Raw genomic sequence first — 20,007 nt, 5'->3', positions numbered from 1 at the left:
CCCTTTAAACTTATGCAATTATTTCAATAGACATGCACTAATAGCCAAAGGACAAAACAATGAAAGTACATAAAATTATGGGTAATTTTGCCCAAAAATATCTTTGAAAATCCTTCTTAGTATGTGTAATGTGTGCATTCATTGTTGTTAGCATCAGTGAAAGGTTGAATTATGATATTATTATTATACTTTATTCATTTTGATAAATAGCACAATTATATTCAATGTCATGAATATGAATATTACTTAATGTATAAACATAAATTCTTAAATGTGATGAAGATTGTCACAAAAGGATTCATCAATTGAGTGAAGTAGATTAGTTAGTAACCAGGTATAAACCCTGTTCTTGAAATTCAGGATACAGTCCAATTTCACCTGAGTAAGCAGCCAGTTATACAGTCAAATTTTCACATTATGAAATGAGTTGTAAGTGGAGTACAGTCTACAATAAGTAGTATTCTGATTCACTTTAGCCTTAATGGTGTAGTTATGGATGTGAGATCTTAATCGGTAAGTTTCTAGATTAACTTTCACATGAATCAGAGCCATAAAGATATATAAACTAAATACAGTCATAATTCCATACCTAGTAAAACTATGTCTTGCAGGGATTATGTGGTGGTATATTAGCAAGAGAGCAAATAGCTATCTCTTGACTATAAATGAAGCTGTCTATTTTTTTTATTTTACATATTAATGTGTATTATCATAAAGACTTGCTCCATAGTTCCCACAATATGTGCATATGATTTTACTGTAATGCATTTGTTTTTTGCTTATGTTTAAATGTGTGTTTGTTTTTCAGGCTCATATCTTCTAATGACCGTATATGGATGGCTGTGGGGAATGAATTGCACCTGCTTGAAGCCCTTATAGGTCTAGTTGGCTCATTCACACAAAATCCTTCTCTTGTAATCATGAGTGAAAGGTATGTTCAGTGAAACCTCTTAATTTATTTTCCAGTGTCAAGTATGTGTTTATTGAAGCTCTAAAGTTCTGGTTGTTTGATTGCTGAGATAAGCCATCAATCCCTAGGTTTTCTCTAAGGAATCCTTTTGATGAGTGTGAGATTACTTTCCAAAGTAGCTCACTAACAAACAATTAAGCATCAAAAAATTTTCATTCCTAATAGATGCAGGTAAATCATCCTCAAGGATCACAAAAACTGGTATTTCCGTTTAAATCATTTTGTAAAATTAATTTTGGAATACAGTTTCTACCAACATTATTACCTTCCTGTAGAATTAACTTTCAATTACTGGACAGGCTTTAAATCATCATTGCAGCTGACCTCTGCATGCACGCCAGGTTATAAATAAAAAATGTTATTAGCTTAAAACGCTCTTGCATAAATTAGCAGAAAAATGTTGTTCGTCATTTGGAATGAGTTCTCCAACCGACTGTCTTTAAAACCATCAGTAAGGACTGAGACAGCACCTTAAATATAATTGAGATTCTAATTTCAATATAATCATATGATACATCAGTGCAAACCTCTGGGGTCTTCCATTGGTTTAGTGTCTCTTGCCTGGCAGCAATGGAGACATTAATCCGGTGGAAAACCCTAGAGGATTTCACTTAAAAGATATATTGGGAGAGCCCCAGATTTTTCATCATATGATACATTATTTATTTCTCGTTGTCATAGTTATGCTTTAATCCAAATAGGTCATGCTTACGGTATTCTTTTAGTGAAAAGCAATGTAAGTATAAATTAATTTACTTTCTTTCATTTCAGGAGAGCTTTTATTACCCGCTGCCAGGATGTTGTTGCTGCGTGTCTCTCAGAATTGTACAGTCGTCCTAATACATCTGAACTAATTGAAAAATTTAGGGTTGTTCAAGTGGCCCTGAACCGATTGGCGTGATATTGGAATGAGTAATGCGGTGAATTGGATTAGTTATGTGAGTACTTATTTGGTGAATATATTTGGGGAAACATAACAAAATGTAAATATGTCACTTTGTGGGAAGATGTCATATCTTGAAAATGTTGCATTTTTCAAACAAAGCGGCGTGAATTGAAATATTTATACCTCATGATTTATGTGATTTGGTTTGAATGGACTTCAGGGTGACACCTGAAAATTCTATATTTGTATTTAAATTAAATTTACATTTGTTGTAATCATTGATGATGTCCTTGGAAACTTATGTTTTCCCTTATGTTGTCCTTGGAACTTATATATTTCTTTTCTGTTCTCTGTAAAAATGTTACATTTTAAACTTTGTATGTAGGCAAACGTACCTGTTGTATCATGCTCACAGTTTCCATTTGCACTTATTAAACCTGTACCAATATAGTTCATGGGCTATCCAGAAAGTAACTTACGTTTGCTTGTAGCTAGAAAAGTAGTGGGGGAAGTTGAATGTTTGCTTTATTGACACACACACTAAGGCAGTACACCTTGAGCTTCGGTGTTTGGAAGGCCACGCCGCCTGTCATTTGTTTACAGTAGCGAGTCAAAATGAACAATACAATTGGAAATCCCACCAAATGTAAAATCTGTTTAGTGATGAGGTTTTTACTGGCAATAAACTTCAAAGCTGTCGACAATCATTGGGAAATTTGGGCTGCTCACGGACTTAAGTGATGAGTGAAGGATCTCAGGTTTTCCCAGCGTATGGTATTCAAGAAGTTCTCTCTGGTTTCCCACCTGGTCAGATTGCAGTACACCGACATTTTAAATAAACACCTGCCCTTCCTCGATATTCTGATCGAGAGGAAAAGAGATGGCAGCTTAGGCCATCAAGTCTATCGGAAACCGACCCACACTGACCCATACCTGAACGGGAGAAGTCATCATCATCCCGCACAAAAGAGAGGAGTGATTTCCACACTCATGCACCGAGCTACTTCAGTTTCGGACCAAGAGCACCTGGAGGCGGAAATACATCACCTAAGGAAGACATTCCAGCCGGGACCCGGGAAATCAACATGGCCCTTAAAAGGGCCTTCGCAAATCCTGGAGGTATGAGAGAAGAGGCAGAAAAACCTGTTGCAAGAGCCTGCATTCCATTTGTCTCTACAATTTCCAATAAAATCTCAAGGATATTAAGGAAATACAAGGTGGAAACTATCCACAAACCGGTAAGGAAGCTGCAATCAGTCCTTGACACGGCAAAAGACAAATGGGGATTGAAGACCTCAGGAGTGTACCGGATTCCTTATGAGTGCGGCCAAGCATACATTGTGGAGACAGCCGCACCATAGAAACACGCCTTAGGGAACACAAGAGGTGCATCAGGTTAATATACCCAGCGAAATCTGCGGTCGCCGAACATTACCTCAATAACGACCACAGAGATAACTTTACCGGCACGAAGAAGCTATGCCACGCCAACAGCTGTTGGGATCGCGTGGTGAAAGAAGCCTTTGAAATCCGACTAGACACCAATACTTTCAACAGAGGCAATGGCTTCCAAATCAGTAACACTTGGAAGCCAGTGCTAAAGAAAATAAAGAATGCACGGGAACGCACGCGATTGGCCGTAGCGGAGAAAACTAACGCTTCCGACCAATCAGGGCACACCTGAGCCTTGGTGGAGTGTATAAATACCAGGCCTTTTTTATGCTCTGAACTTCACCCTGAAGACGATGGCAGAGTCAGCCTTCGAAACGTCGGTGTACTGCCACCTGACCCGGTGGGAAACCCGAGAGAACTTCTTGAAAATTAAGTAATGAGTGATAGTTTTTTTCGTCAGTGATGTTGTTTGTTTGAGTGAGCGGACAAATGTGCACCATGTTCTTTAATTTTCTATTTATTTATGTACCCTGCAAGCCACATACCCACTGCTAGGGTATGTGGCGGGGGGTGAATATACACCGGAATAATTTTTACCCGAGCATGACCCTACCAGGGTTGGACAATGTTATAATGATCCCCCATCGTTCATGGAAAATAATGACATCTTAAATCTATCTGTTCTATGCTTAATCTCTCTAATTTTACTGACATGATCTCTCCTACCGTAGTAAAATGGGGGTTATAATATATTTTCAATATCACTGCTAAAGAGACTCCCAGTTTATGCAAGAGCTTCAATCTGTAATTTAACCTTTGCTCTGTGAGTGATGCCCAGCCTAGCTCCTCTAATATTTTGGACATGCTATTAAGTTTACCTTAACAATGTTTTACAAATATAGCTTCTCTACTAGAGAGAGAGTAATGAGAGCTCTTCACTCATGTAGCCACACTTCTGCTGCATTATGCTCACTCTTACATACAGGATTATGTATCCTGTATGAATCCTGTTATAGAAATAGAAAGTCCATCCTAATGATTGATTAAAATGGTACTGTAAAAATTATGTATATTTATTCACAAATTAAATTCTATTCCAATTCTCTTGCCGTAACACTAATTTTTTGCACATCAAAATCATTATTTCAATCACATGAATTATAAATTGTTTTTGGTTGCAGGTATGCAGCCAAGTACAAATCAACATCAAGTGTCACGAAATCTTTCACTTAATTTTCAGAAAGTCCTGAATATGGGAGCAATGCTACATCGTTTGAGAAAATCAGTGGGACAACAAAGGAAATGTGTTTTCTGCCAATGAATAACAAACTACACAATTCCACTGGTTGCTATTAAGGCAGGACTCCATTTTCCCACAAGTCCAATTTTTCTGGGCACATAAAGAGGCCGTGTTCCACGTTTGAAATTGTTAAAAAAGCACTCACTGCCTTTTAATAAGAAAAATTGAGGACATGTTGTTCAAAATGTAATAATGTTTTTTACTGCAGTGCCAGAATAAACCACAGAACTTATTCTGTCATGTAATTTCAAAAGTAGCTATGCACTTTGAAAGGAGTAGTGCGTGCACCACATGAAGAATTTGTTAATGGTCCAGGAGGTTAGATGTGGCTCTGAGCTCTTACAAATATGAAATCAAGCTTAATGAACCTCACTGTTGAGACTTTTCCTGAAATGAAATGGATATCCATCCTTTGGTATAACTGTGTAAATATTACCACTTCTCCTGTGCATATTTTTGAATTTTGCAATGACAATTTTAGGATAATCTGATTTTGGGCTCCGAAGACACTTTAAATGATGAAAATGGGTCATATTTAAACAGGTATTATTTTCAATGTGATGTTGAATGGTTATAAATTATAGTATCGTGAAGGTACATATTTTTTGTATTCCTGTCATGATATTGCTCTTCTTTTTAAAGTTTTCCTGTGGAAAATTAGTTTTTAAATTAATGTTGTTTGATTGTCAGTGGTGATAATATCCACAATAATTGTTTTGTATGTTTCAAAAATGTGAGATTTAAAAAAAAAATATTGTACCAGTTTGTGAATATTTGTTTTTGTATCAACTTTAATGAGTAAATTGTTTGACTTGATAATCAGTTGTTCATAATTAAGTTGTGGGAACTATCTCTCGTAGATCATGTGTTTATTCAATTTATATGCAAGGTGTTTAGTGTCTGGGAAATTTGGGAAAACTAGGGAGTTCTGGAAATTTCATCCACACCAGCAAGAAATTAGAAATATTCCCATAATTTTAAAATATCTTCTTTCCTGAACAATAGCCTAATCCCCCAATATAGGTGTTATATGTGTATGTGAATTGGAATTTTGCTTGGTTATTGCTGTGTAATGATACTGCCCAAAGAATGATCCTTGGGTCAGGTAGTCTGATATTATACTTGATTTCCACCTTGTGTAATATTGTTTTTCTTTTGTAATACAGGTTGAATTTAAGTGTGGAGCACAAATTTAGTCGTTTGCCAACGGGACCATAGTAAATAATCAAACTCATATCTAATTGTTATTTTTTGTTTTCAACTAGGTATCATTGAGAGTAATTACTTAATCATTATGAAATGTTTGTTTTTAGTGTTATTATCAAGAGGCGTTAAGTAGTTAGTTTAATTGTTTGTATTAGATGACTGCTGAAATGATTTTGACCAAACTTTAATTGATTGATTCCTTATAATCTCTTTGCCATCTTATAGTAGACTGTATATCATCACACTGTCTAATGAGGAAGCTGAGCAGTGATAGATAATCATGGGCCCAGTCATAGAAAAAAATGCACCCATGCAGCCAAAAATTGAATATGTTGGGTAAACAATAAGAGATGTTGATGAAATATGGATCTTAATTATGTCTGCAAATGGTTGGCTAAGATTATGCTCACATCTGCACAATGGATGAATATTAATAATAATCTTAATTCATCAGAGAGCAGCCATTACCACTATAGATGTTCTCAACAGGAAAACATAGTACATGCATTCATTACCATGGTGAATAGGTACACAAGTATTATAATTTCACTCTTGAGAAGTCCAGTTCAAGATATTCACTTAAAGATTACAAAGGGTTTGTAATCAACTAATCCTCGATTAAATTTTTGAACCTATTATGGCCAGTCAGTCCTGCAGTATGGGGAAATTTGCTATAGAATTTTAAGGTAAGGTTATCTGACTGGTTGACGGTTTTGGACAATTTGCATTGGGTGATGTCTAACATATTTCTTTATCCATACTAAAAAGAAAGACTTGTACTTGTCCACAGATCTGTGGAAAAGCATGAGTCTTTCTTTTTAGTATGGATATTCAATACTTCCACGAAGTGAAGCCTGAAACGATAGAAAATATTTCTTTACCTAGTAGTATGGCTGTATATATTGCTTCTTAATACAAAGTCATTTACATTATCTTTTACATGAATTAAGCACTATTAAATTTATACTCGTATGTTAAATATTATCATCACTCTTAGTCTGACAAATAGTGGACGAACGTGATGGCCAGAGCTGGTAATAATCGTAACTGCTTCCTTTTGTAACATAAGCAGAGCTTTGTCTAACTTATGTCCCCCAAACTTTAGGCCATAACTTAGGTGACTTTGGAAAAAGGCAAAATAGGCAAGTCTCAAATATTCCTCAGGAACACAGCTTTTAAGTCTCTTGATTAGGAAGAGATTCTTGGAAAGTTTTTTGGAGATCACTATTTAGGCAAGTTCCACAAAGTTGGAGAGATATGTAAACTAAGGTAAGAATCTCCCCCTGAAGACTCATTCATGCTTGGGGTATTGAAATTCAGACAGTTTTAGGAAATCCATTAGTAAGCTATTCTAGACGTCCTGGTATGTCAATCTTTGTTTGTTAAGGGAATTTCACTGGTCAGTTTGTGTTATTTGTAGTATTTTGTAATTTTGCTGTCGGTTTTATTATTTATTTATTTATTTATTCAGTATTAGTCCGAAAACAGCACATTTTGGCCTTTACATCGAACTATTAACAACGATAACAATGATCACATTCACAAACACCCAAGCCCCAGGCGGGAATCGAACCCGCGACCCTTGGAATGGCAGACAAGGACGTTACCCCGCCGCCACCGGGGTCGGCAAATTAATTCAAAATTAGCTAAATGAAACACGCCAGCATGATCAATATCTCCACTAAACGAGTACATTAAAATAAGTTATGACTTCCGTAGAGATTCTTTCACGTGCAGCCAAATATACTTTCAATCTCAGCAGGCTCATGTCAACTTATCATCATATAGGGATGACTTGCCTTTTTAATGCTATGATGATAAATCTGGCACACAACTTCGCAACAAAATATCAGAAATTATTTTATAGAATTTGGCTGCTCGAGATGCAGGGTTGGAGTCAAATCAATTAAACTTGTATAATTTATAAATATATTGGATAATAAGGTGGTTGAAGACAATAAGTAATTTATGTTACCAGTGCTGGAAATATAAATTATTCATCATCTTCATAAACACAGTGGGTGATGGTAGAGTTGACCCAGTACTAAGCCCGACGGCATGTGAAATTCACACATCAGGATAGGAGGGTGCCTTTCCTGGTTATAGTTTCCCAGGAAGTCCTAGAACTCAGAAAATCACATAGCTTGGGTGAAGCTGCAGGTGCCCAGAGAGGCTTGCCCAGGAATCACACCCGGTCGGTAGTCTATACCCCTGGACTACTGCGACCCACATTGTCTTCATACTTGCAAACTAATAAAAATATTTTAATGTTAAAAACGAAATGAAATAGCCACAACCACCGAAACGCTCAAACCTATTTTAATATTCTGTGGAAAATGATGAACTTTCTTCGACAGACCACCTAATACTCGATCCCTTCCCCTGCATTTCCATCGGAAAAATATCCAAACCCCGAATTTATTTAACGGCATTTAAAAGTTTATGAAGTCACGTAATAAAAATTTCGTCACCGTAGCAAATTGAAACCAACCAGCGAATCAGCTGTAATGGCTGAATCGGACCCGCCTTTCTCTGGAGAAAACAAATTACATCCTTGGGCCCCAGTTATCGCATTAACCCATGATGTAAACAACTGTTGCGCCCCTTCATTTATGTAACTCGCAAAACAGGGAGACGGAATACTTATTAACTACTCAAATATAACGAGTACCTTAAGACAATGGAACGAGTAGTACCGATTACCAAGAAGTACATCCAAAGTCCATCACTAGTTGGCTCTACAAAGTCAGTCGGCTATTTACATTGTTTCATTGGTAGAAACGGTTTCGAACTTAAGCTTAGTCATTGTCAGACGCGTCACTTGAATGCATGCTATAAATAGCTCATCGCTCATTTGCTCATCCCCTTGAGCTGGCTGGAAAAGGTTTGTAAGATTTGATTTCTATTGCTGATTTATCACGATATCTTACTTCGGGTGCACGTGCAAATTGACGTGACTTTGTATTTCCTCTTTCATGTGCCTGTTTCTTCGCTAGCCAGTACTTCGTTGCAAGTTTCTCATTCCTCAATTCTTGTGAAAGCTCATTGCAGTTCATTATACAGATACCTGTACGGTCTGGCTCTTTGGTCTTGAAATCATGGACACCGAAGATCGGGAAGAAATACTTGACAATGAATTCGCTGAGGAACTTGATTTATTTGACCTTCTGGACGCAGTAAGTAAATTTTTAATTATAACAGTCATTTAATAAAATTTTTTGACGCTTGTATTTCATTTCTCCATAAAATTAACATCTTGTTGGCCGTTCATGTCCTGCTAGTACATGGAACATTCAAGTCGCTTTTTTGGTTGCCTGATTAATCCCTATAATGTTGTAAATAATGTTAGCGATTTTTAAAATGTCACGAATAACTAAGTATGCCAATGAATCGCTGGCTAAATTTAGTTTTACCCGTCGTGGATCGAATATACTTTTACTGTTTTCCACTTTAATTAGTGAAACTTAATAGCTATACGTCATATTAAAGCTTGGATCTATTTAAATGTGGTCTCATAAATGCATTTAGGTGTGTCATTCACGCACCACGCATGTTAATGCATCAAATTTAAACACTGTGCTTTCAACATACGTGTAAATGGCGGTTCATGCTTTATCCTCTCACTTCGATTTCACTCGTCATCTGATTTATGCGATCAGGGGTGTAGGTGTCACCCTAGGCACGACCCACGAGGACGCATCTTGACTCACGCGGAAGGCAGTCACGTTTCAACTCCAGCCGAGCGTGATTCGGCGGTGTGCACGATGCCCCCATGGCATATATCTTACCGCGTTGCCCTTGGTCTGTTATGTCCAGCACACAGAATAAATCTGCTGTTTATTCAAACGCTTTAAATGTGATTTATTAGTATTTCCTAGCACCGGCCCCGCTAATATAATTTCTAGCAACCCCACAATGTACATCTAGAATAGACGCCAAGGCTTCTTATTTCGAGAGCTCGTGTAGAGGGTATATTGTTGTCCAATAATGACAGCAGTCTGCATCGTTTTTGTTATTGACTAACAGGAACCGTCAGTGGGAAGGGGGGTATTCTAGTGATAGACAGCAGTAACGTCAGACGTGTGATGGTCCCATTGCGGGAGAGGGCAGGCCATAAGTGTGTGACCCAGTGCCTGGCGGCATTGTGCATTCATGGTGGCGGCGTGCCCCAGGGCATGAAGTGTTCCAGGCTGCGGGTCGTGACTCATGTTGGCGTCAATGATGCCGTTGACCGTGAATCTGAAGAGATTCTGAATTCCTTCAGGGAATTGAACTCGGAAGTGAAGCAGTTGGGTGGTGTCGAGGGGGTTGATGTGACGCTCTCGATCTGCAGCCTTGTCCCGAGGATTGATCGTGGACCTCTGGTTTGGAGCTGAGTGGAAGGCATCAATCAGAGGTTGCGTGCTTTCTTTAGGGATATCGGGGCGTCCTTCGTCGACCTCCATCCGGCGATCCAATCGTGTAGGAACCCCCTAAAACGCTCTGGTGTTCACTACACGTCTGAGGCTGCCGGGTGTATTGCGGGTAGGATATTCGAGCCCTGCAAGGCTTTTTTAGATTATAGTGTTGGTCAATTAGTGGGCCTCTAAAGTCTTTTATTGCGCCCTTATTTATACCTGCAACCTTTAATTTATGAATAAGTTTACCATGGGGAACCTTAACAAATGCTTAAAAAGGTTGCATCCACTTGCCTACCACTTTCACCTGATAAAAGTAAGCCATGGGTGAATAATCCTAATTGGGTCTTGAAAAGTGAATGTTATCAAGGTATGTCATTATGGAACTGAGAATTATGTTATCTAAAATTTTGCAACATATAGAAGTGAGAGAAATGGGTCAGTAATTACTAGGGTCCTCCCTTTCATCACTTTTAAAAATAGGCATTATTAGCATGGTTTTCCAATTCTCAAATGATCGCAACGTCATAATCAATGATATTCTTGATTTGTTAGCAACGAATATTCACAAAAAAGTCTTAACTATAGGAACTATAGAAGGAATTAGTGACCATAGGGCAGTAAATGCTAAGTTTTCGCTTCATTGGGTCCAAATTAAGAAGCCGGAAAGGTAAATTTACTTGTTTAAAGAAGGGGACCACAATGGCCTAAAGTGTGTACCACGGAATCAATTTCCTAGATTTAAGGAAAATAGTAATCGCCGAAAAACTGAGGATATGTGGAATCACTTCCTTCAGATCACATGCTCAGCAGTCAACGAGTCCATTCGCAGTAAATTTATAAAAGATAGCATGTTGGTACCTAGATAGGTACATAGATAACCTAGATGGTACAACGTGGTTGTTAGAAAGGCATTACGACGTCAAAGGCTATGTCACGCCAAGATAAAAAATATTAGGGATGATATCTCTAGCAACAAAAAGAAGGATATACTTACGATTTTTTTATATCTAGGGCGAATGCCAAAAATGAATTACTGAAAGCATTAAGGTAATTCAAAAGGAAAAGGTTAGCGGAAAATTTGAAAGAAAATCCAAAAGCATTTTGGTCATACGTCAGAGAAGTTCACAGAAATGAGTCACTTGTCAGTTCACTCAAAAATGATCAAGGGGAAATAGTGATGAGGAGTTTGAATAAGGCTAACTTATTAAATTCTTTCTTTCAAAGCGTCTTCACTAATATCTCACAGAATCTCCGGATAGCTTATCAAATCGTGCTGGTCAACCGATGCCCAAAAATAAAATCTTATATAACGGAAGGAACGTTTGCTGAAAAATATTAAGCCTAATAGATCCTCCGGGCCTGATGAAATACCCGATCGTATATTTAAGGATATAGCTTCGGTAATTGTGCGGTATCTAGAAATAGTATTTAAGAAGTCGCTGGTAGATAACAATGTTCCCAGAGATTGGAAAACGGCTAAGGTGACACCAATATTTAAAAACAAAGACAAGGGGCCGAGCAATAAAGAGACCTATATCCCTCACATCCATTTAATGCAAGGTTATGGCACATATAGTTGCTAGTTTGATCTTGAAACACCTCGATTATCCGAAATTATTAATGAAAAATCAGCACGGTTTCCGAAAAGGTAGATCCTGCAAGACAGAACTTGAACTTTTTGATCATGATATTCTTAGTTCAGGAGAGGCCAATCCTCCAGTAGACGCGATTTTGATAAAGATTTAAATAAAGCCTTTGACAAAGTACCTCATGGTAAACTACTCGCAAAACTAGAAGCATATGGCCTAAGCTGTGGCCATTGACTCCGTAGTAACTAGTAAGATACGTTTATTTGTCAACGATGCAATGGTTTACTGCGATATTCGTGATCCTGAGGACACGGAAGCTTTATCAGATGACCATAATGTTATACGACGCTGGTGCAACACTTAGCAATTAAAGTTAAACTTAGAAAAGTGCATAGTCATAAATTTTTGGAAAAAGGCTATTCCCACCGGATGGCCTAATTCATTGGAAACACCAAAATGGACTATGTAGACTTAATTAAATACCTATGCATTACCCTCACTCAAGATCTCTCCTGGGCGATACACATACACATATGTGGACAAGCTATCAAAAAGATTCTCTTTCTGAGTCACCTGCCATTTTCCATGCATACCTGCACCTTTTTTGGTGTCTAAACCAAGTGTAGGTGATGACTAACCCCTGTCTCCTGCAGAACTCAATTGCTTTCTCCCCACTGTCTATTCACGTGCCTAAACCGGAGTCCCCCACCTCATCACCATCTATTCCTTCGCCTACCTTCACTTTTGAAGCCCCCATCACTATCTAATTGTTCCCTGCAGGAACACCCACGATTATGTCCTATGACTGATCGTATATCCTATCGACTTCTTCCTCCTTATGATTGCTTGGTGGCATGTACACCTGAACAATGACCAAGTTCGTTGGTTCTCCCTTTATCTAAACTAGTAATATTAGGAGTACCTATATGACTCGAATAATTTATTTAGTTTTTGCCGTATTTTTCAGCAGATATTCATGTATCTGTAAAATGTGATGTTGCATATTTTCTGCAGAATATAAATAAATAATTAAGTATATTCTACAATGTTCCATTCTTTTTACCTTTCAGATTGACTACGTTTACAGATGCATTGACAATAATCAAAAGTGGAACGAAATAGAAGAACACATGACATATTTTAAATATGCTTTAAAAGAAAAGGCAAAGGTAAGTTATGATGATTTTTGCAGTTGCAAAAGGTTTTTAAAACACTTTCCTAGGATGTTCCAGTTACCTAGCCATGGTTTCATCTCTGTTCACTCAATAATAATAATTTTTATTTGTCCAGAGACTGCATCATACAAAAAAAATTGTACACATAGTATAGGACACGTCAATATATACAATTATACACAATGTAAATACATATGCCTATTCTAAGTTTCATGTTCCATGAAATTCCTAATAGAATAGAACAAATTCCTTTGAAGAAAAGCTCTCAATGTCCTTTTAAATAGATAAATGTTTGTGCTGGATTTCAGGTCCTCATTTAGCTTATTAAACATAAGGAGACCCATAGATTTAGGGCCTAGTGCAGTGGTTCTAGTTCTTACGTAAGTTCGGTGCAGATCATTTTTAGACCTGGTCCCATAGTGGTGAATACCACAATTTGTGTCATACATTGAAAGGTTTACAAAGGTGTACACCAGTAATACAAAGATATAAATACATGGCAAAGGTAGAATGTTCAATTTATGGAATAATGGACGACAAGGAGCATTATGCTCTGCTTTGACAATTAGCCGTATGGCTCGCTTTTGAATTTTAAATATTGTGTCTGCAAGCGGAGAAGAACCCCAGAAAAGGATACTATATACTATACAGGAGTAGATATTTGCATGATATATTGACATGAGGACATCCATTGTTATGGTAAACCTGATGCTTCTAATAAGGAAGCAAATGGTATTCAGTTTTTTGCCCAGGTGACATATATGCTCCCACCAGGACAACCGCCCGTCTAGAACTATTCCTAGGAATTTTGCATGGGGCGCTTGGGGAATTAGATATTATTATTTCTAACTTAATATGATGCAATGCTGTTGATGATATGATGCTTAGGTGTTTTTTGCATCCCTAAAATGCAAAAACCTGATACACACTTCTGCTTTGTAAGTACATATATACTATTGAGCAACAGATTCCTGCAATACCAGGGTGAAAATGCACACCATGTGATTTTCTTCTACAAATGTAAACAACAATATTTTTATGACATAATACCTAATTCTGTCTTTATAAAGTATATTTGTATGTGTGTATATATATGTGTGTGTGTATATATATATTTTTTATGCAAATATATATATATATATATATATATATATATATATATATATATATATATATATATATGATGTTTTCGCCAGATTAGTGGAACCTATGCTGGACTTCTCCAAAGCATTATACTTAACCAGCCTATCGTAAACAGTTGATTTGGGGTACCAGAAGAATTGAACTATTTCGAAATATAAAGCCTAGCAGAAACACTTTCGATAATAGCTGCTCTTCGATTGTACTTTGCACTTATAACTAACATCGCCACCATTTTTAGATTGTGACTTCTTACTAGATGCCAATAGCTTTCAATAAAGCTAATCAGGACCTCCAGTGAAACTACAATATAGTAGGAAATTCAAATTGAAATTTGTCAGGATTTAAGCATCGTACCCTGTACTCCTGTATACATATGAATTTAAATGTGTTGTGTGTATATATATATACAGGGTCGCACCCAAAAGTGGTAGGACTGATTTTCTCTGGCGCGAATGGAGCGGTGGAGTGGGGTCTGCCTGGCAGGGTAAGGTGGAGGGGGCTCTTAGCAACAGACCGACACCAACCACAGTCGCCTGCGGGCTGTCGTTGAGTGAGGACACCGTTTTTAGTGAAGCAAGTTTTTTGTCCTCGTCGAAAAACAAAATGAATTTGAATTTAGAGCAACATTATTCCGTGAAGTTTTGTGCGAAACTCGGGAAGACGGCAACTGAGACCCTCGATATGATCAAGCAGGCTTATGGGGACACTGCCTTAAGCCATTCCACAGTATTTGACTGGCACTAGTTGTTTAAAGAGGGTAGGGAGCTCGTTGAAGACGACCATCGCTCCAGACGGCCGTCGACGGCAAGAACCGACATGAATGTGGACAGAGTGAGGACACTGCTGAACACAGACCGACGCTTAACCAGTGAAGAAATTGCAGACCAGTTGGGTCTGTCTGCATCCAACGTCCAACGCATTATTTCACAGGATTTGGCCATGCGCAAGGTGTGCGCCAAGATGGTGCTGAAAATTCTGCCATGGCACGCTCGTCGTCAGACAGCTCCTGGCCAAATACGGCGTTGCCACGTTACCGCACCCGCCCTATTCTCCCGATCTGGCACCACTGGACTTCTTCTCCCCCCTGATGAAAAAATAGCTCAAGGGACGACGTTTTGACTCGATAAAGGCCGTTCAAGAGGCTTCGACGAGGGTCATCAACGGCATCCCCAAAGAAAATTTCCAGCGGGCGTACGGGGAATGGGAGCAACGTTATACTAAGTGTGTAGCAGCTCAAGGAGCATACTTTGAAGATTATTAAGTCGATGTAAGTGTATCGTCAATAAAATTCTTGTAAAAAAATCAGTCCTACCACTTTTGGGAGCGACCCTGTATGAATAATTCATAAGAGTGACAGTTATTTCTTAAAACACCCTAGTGATGGAGTGGTTGAAAATCTTTCCTTTATTTATTTTTTTGTATTGTTTTGTGTGTGACTGAGGTACACGAGGGTCACTGTTTCCCAAACACACCCAAGTTACCAAGTGTGTGTTTTCCATATTCCTCTGATTTGTCACCTTGTTTTTACCTACCCCCTTTAACAAACCCAGTGCCAATCAAGTTTATGGTGTAGGCTTTTTCTTTTTCTAATGTAGTACAGTACTGGCATTTGAGGATAACCTTAATAATTATTTTTCCAAAAAGGTCTAGGGAAATTGATTTGTCTAGCAGGAAGTAAAAATAGATATGGGTGGTCCTTATAATTTTCTTGAACACTTTAAACTCAGCTCATTTGTTTTAAATTAAACAGATATTTCTAATATCATCATTGGAACAAATCGCTAGTGTAGGATAGGTGACTGATTTTATCAAGGCCACATGATATGAGGACTCCTTGAGTTGAAAGGGAGGAATTTTGTCAAAAGCCAGACTGCATATCTTGGTCTCAAATGCACATTATGGTCCTGCCTTCTTTGGGTAGTTGAAACCTTAGAATAAGATAGCTGTGTTACTCTATGTTAAAATGTTTCCAATTATCTGATACAAAGAAGATTGATTCATTTGGAAATAGAATTGGAATGCAATAAAAAACTGGGTGTAGGTTAACTTCAAATCTTTAAAACATAGAACAGCATATATGCCTGGTTGGACCAAGGCATGATATAGTGTTTCCCAAACTATCTAGGTTCATTTCCCATCTATGCCTGCCCCATCCTGCATAATAGGCAACCAAGTACTGAAAAAGCATGACAGTTAGGGTTTTTTTAATAAAAACAAAGAAACATAGATTAAATTATGTATTTGACTTTCTTTGATCAGTAAGAATTTCACTGGCAATGTTTATTTTTTTATTATTTCTGTACTGAAGTGAAGAGGTCAAAATGATTTTCTAATTTCCCCATTATGTATTTGAATTACTTCTTTGAGGAGCACAAGCACCATATTGGGAAATAAAATCTTAAAACAAATGTATGCAAAAATAACAAAATATAGTCTGATTTTAATTAATCTACTGAGAATAAAAGTGTTATGTTCCAAACTAATGGTAAGCAATGAACAATAGAAAATGTATATTTCATTAACAACTTTATTAGCACATGATCCAAAAAGATCTTAATGTATTCTATAAACATCTAAAATGTTCCAGAAACTTCTGAAATGTTCTAAAAAAAATTAGATGTGTATAATATCTTCAAAGATTTAATTTCTAACAATTCTTTTGGAAAACCTATGTCTTTGTAGTTTTTTGCCATCTGCTTTCTTAATTAAAAATTATATAAACATATTATACCATAATCCTTTTATTTTGAACACTTCCTCATGCTTTTCTACATCATTTCCTTTGTCATTTCATCGTAAATTTAGCTATGTGAATGCTACCTAAAAGGCCTACATTCTCTCTTCTAAGAACTGCAGGAAATGTCCCGACAGTTACTTTGATGGAGTTATCCACTGATGAGTATCAAAATGTAGGAATTTCATAACTCAGAAAAGATTCACCTTGACGGGGACTCAAGACAAGATCCTCTTAATATTTGGCGGATCACTGGAACAATTAGGCTACCAAGGTGTTCTCTTACAATGAGGATTCCTGGAGACATTAAAGGTTCAACATGTTATGACCAACTATGGTATATTCAATGACCTTAGTGGGCATGAGCATAGTGCCAGAGTTCACTGGGTGTAAGCCTAGTGTAAACACAAGGGTCTTTTTCTATGACAAATTCAAAGAATTGCAGGAGATGCCACAGTAGTGTCTGTAATGGAGTTGCCTTCTGTAGAGCATTGAACTGCAGAAATTTCACTTCATAAAAATCATTCTCTGGAATCAAGATCCTTCCACTATCTATTCATATTTGCTCCCATACTCTTTCTGTGCTTGAGTGAAAACTTTTTAAATGATATAGAATTCATGCTCCATAATCCATGCAAATTATTCTGCCAATTGATTTCCATACCTTATGTATGCTGATGATGTCAAAATATTTCATGTGGTGCAGAACTGAAATGACTGCCAGAATCTTAGGGCTTGCCTATTTCGGGTCTCTGTCTATTATGTTCAAAATTGCATGTTCTTAAATATAGTAAAATGTAATGACATTTCCTTTCATCAAAAGAAATCACCAATTTATTTTTATTATTTGCTAAATGGTGAAACTATTCCTGGAACATCAGTCACCAAATATTTATGAGTTCTCATTGGTCAGTCATTGACTCCTGTTTGTCAGATTTTATACATAATTACTAAGTCTCTTTGTATTTTTAATTTTATAACTAGCTTTACTAAAGAGATTAAAGGCATCTGTGTTAAAAAATCTGTATACTTCTTTAGTTCACCCCATTTTAGAATGTAATTCATTCATTAGGACTCCATAATACGAAGTACTTGTTACTGGCATTGAAACATTACGAAACTAATGTTTAAGGATTGTAAATTATTATGCTGACTTTCTCATAAAGAATATACCATGTTATGAAACAATGGAAATGGATATTACATGTGCAGGCTCTCTGTGTTCATCAACTGCTAGCTGAGTTGATTTTAATACACAATTAATTGCACTGTCGGATAAAATGCTTACCTTTATTTGAACTAATATATTTGGGCATGGCATTTCTTTATCCCAGAAATACTAAATTAATCCACATTGAATACTGTGGCAGAATTTTTATATTCTATTACCTATTACAATACTTTCCTCATATAATCATCTTTCTTCCAATCTTGACTTGAACATGATAATTTTCCTAACTATAAAAAGGGATGCCTAGAAATTTTTATGAAAATTATTGCTGAACAATCATACATGAATTTATTTTGTACAATGACAACAATTGGAAGCCTTATCGTAGAATATTTAATCAATTCTTTTTTGCTCTCCCAACTGTGAAATATATGAATTCATATGTTCATGCATTTGATGAGAATTTTTCAATTCATACATCCTCTTATATGTTAATGCATTACTAATTTAACAAATTTGTATTATTGTGAACATTATTCTTCACAAGTGTGTTAAATTTAATTTTTTGAAACCATGCGTTTATCGTATCATAAATAGGGCATTTGCCCATTATATACATTATTATTATTGATTTGTTTCATCCAGTCATCATTTCATCAGTTTGTATATTTGTCCTGGAAGATGCCACTAATTGATAATTAGCTGCTAATGAATTCAACCCAAAAAAATCAGTAAAATTTAGTGGTTTCTTCTTTTTATTTTTTACTCCGTTGATTAAAATGATTTTTTTTCCAGGATCATGACCAATACCATGGTAATTATGGCAATTGGTGGAACAAACTTGCCATTGTTCACTGTAGAAGACCTCATCAAAAAACATTTGTTACAGCTATATGGGACCTTATAATCGCTGTGGAGCAAGCATTTCTACCAAGTGACACATCAGTTGATTCTGATATGAGGATTATATTGGATGAAGTTGTGAGTACGGTAGAAGAATGTGGCCTTGGGGCTCGCTCTCTTCCATTGGGTGAGTTTTTGTGAGACTCCCTCAAGATAACATGGTCAGTTAAATCATTTATTCTTTGTAATTAATGAATTCACCCCTCTTATGAACTTGGGGAGTTCAAATATGTACATACATCCCCTGTTTCTTGCCAAGTTGATTACTTAAAACTTTTACCATAATAAAATTTGTTGTCTCAGGCGTAACTTTATGGAATTTGCATAACATATTGAAATGTAATGAAATAATTGACTTTGTAATTCCCCCCAATTTATTTTTAAAAAACGCACGACCCAGGTTTCCTGGTGATGACGTTCAACGTCGATACCTGGGTCGTGTGTTTTTTAAAATAAAGTGTGTGGAAGTACAAAGTCAATTATTTCATTACATTTCAATATGTTACCATAATACTGATGAAATAAAACAGCAATTAACCAATTAATAAATATACTCTCTATGACCGAGGTTTCACCACTTTGCGGCATTAGGTGGCACGGGGAAAGGAACCGGCCCCCTTACTCTGATGAGTGATTTTCATGCACCTTGGGGTTAAGGGTTACTTTTACTATTTTTGTATTTCTAGTACTAATGTTTAATCCAGCATATTACCCACATGATTATTAACCGTGTTTAAAGAAAGGCCTGGGATTAAAGCACGCCTACTCTAATAAACCTCAAGAATCAATCTAATTGCAAAAATAGGAGTGCATATTCACTGAATTAATAAACTTGGTAGTTTTTCACCCAAAAAACTTTATAACACTACCAGTTTTGATGCATAGGCGACATTATCAAGTATAAAATCATACTTGACCAGGAAATTTATATATTTTCATTAGGAGGGGAGGTGGACTATGAAAGGGAATTTGTGGCAGGAAGGGGATTTATCAGTTAGGCCGAATGGGGGAGGGGGTAGGTTGATACAATGAGTTGGCTCACGGGGGAGGGGAAGAGACAATGTGTAGGAAGGAAAGGATTATGAACAGGGGGGAGGGTAGAAGACACAGTTTATGAATACACTTTGTTGATGGACAA

At 36.9% G+C, this 20,007-nt stretch overlaps 2 protein-coding genes across 3 annotated transcripts in view; both read left to right on the top strand.

Annotated features, from left to right (window-relative positions):
- The window catches only part of Nup154 (nuclear pore complex protein Nup154), a 43,875-nt gene extending 38,648 nt beyond the window's left edge, over nt 1-5,227 (top strand). Inside the window, exons 27-29 of the mRNA XM_071595295.1 lie at nt 809-931; nt 1,742-1,908; nt 4,489-5,227. Of these exons, the coding sequence (XP_071451396.1) occupies nt 809-931; nt 1,742-1,871 (253 nt within the window). The 3' untranslated portion in view covers nt 1,872-1,908; nt 4,489-5,227. The remainder of the gene's footprint in view (nt 1-808; nt 932-1,741; nt 1,909-4,488) is intronic.
- Nucleotides 5,228-8,569: 3,342 nt separating this feature from the next.
- LOC139696402 (uncharacterized) overlaps nt 8,570-20,007 on the top strand; it is a 33,327-nt gene continuing 21,889 nt past the window's right edge. The window contains exons 1-4 of one of the 2 annotated variants that reach the window (XM_071595151.1): nt 8,570-8,638; nt 8,751-8,930; nt 12,814-12,912; nt 18,762-18,996. In XM_071595151.1, coding sequence (XP_071451252.1) covers nt 8,853-8,930; nt 12,814-12,912; nt 18,762-18,996 — 412 coding nt within the window. In that variant the 5' untranslated portion in view covers nt 8,570-8,638; nt 8,751-8,852. Of the gene's footprint in view, nt 8,639-8,730; nt 8,931-12,813; nt 12,913-18,761; nt 18,997-20,007 lie in introns of those variants that run through there. The other variant, XM_071595152.1, reaches the window with a different exon arrangement.

Source organism: Hetaerina americana, unplaced genomic scaffold, assembly GCF_022747635.1.
Source record: "Hetaerina americana unplaced genomic scaffold, ioHetAmer1.1.p SCAF_7, whole genome shotgun sequence".
Classification (NCBI taxonomy): domain Eukaryota; kingdom Metazoa; phylum Arthropoda; class Insecta; order Odonata; family Calopterygidae; genus Hetaerina; species Hetaerina americana.
Note: the sequence above shows the minus strand (reverse complement) of the source record. Positions and strands in the feature narration are given on the sequence as shown.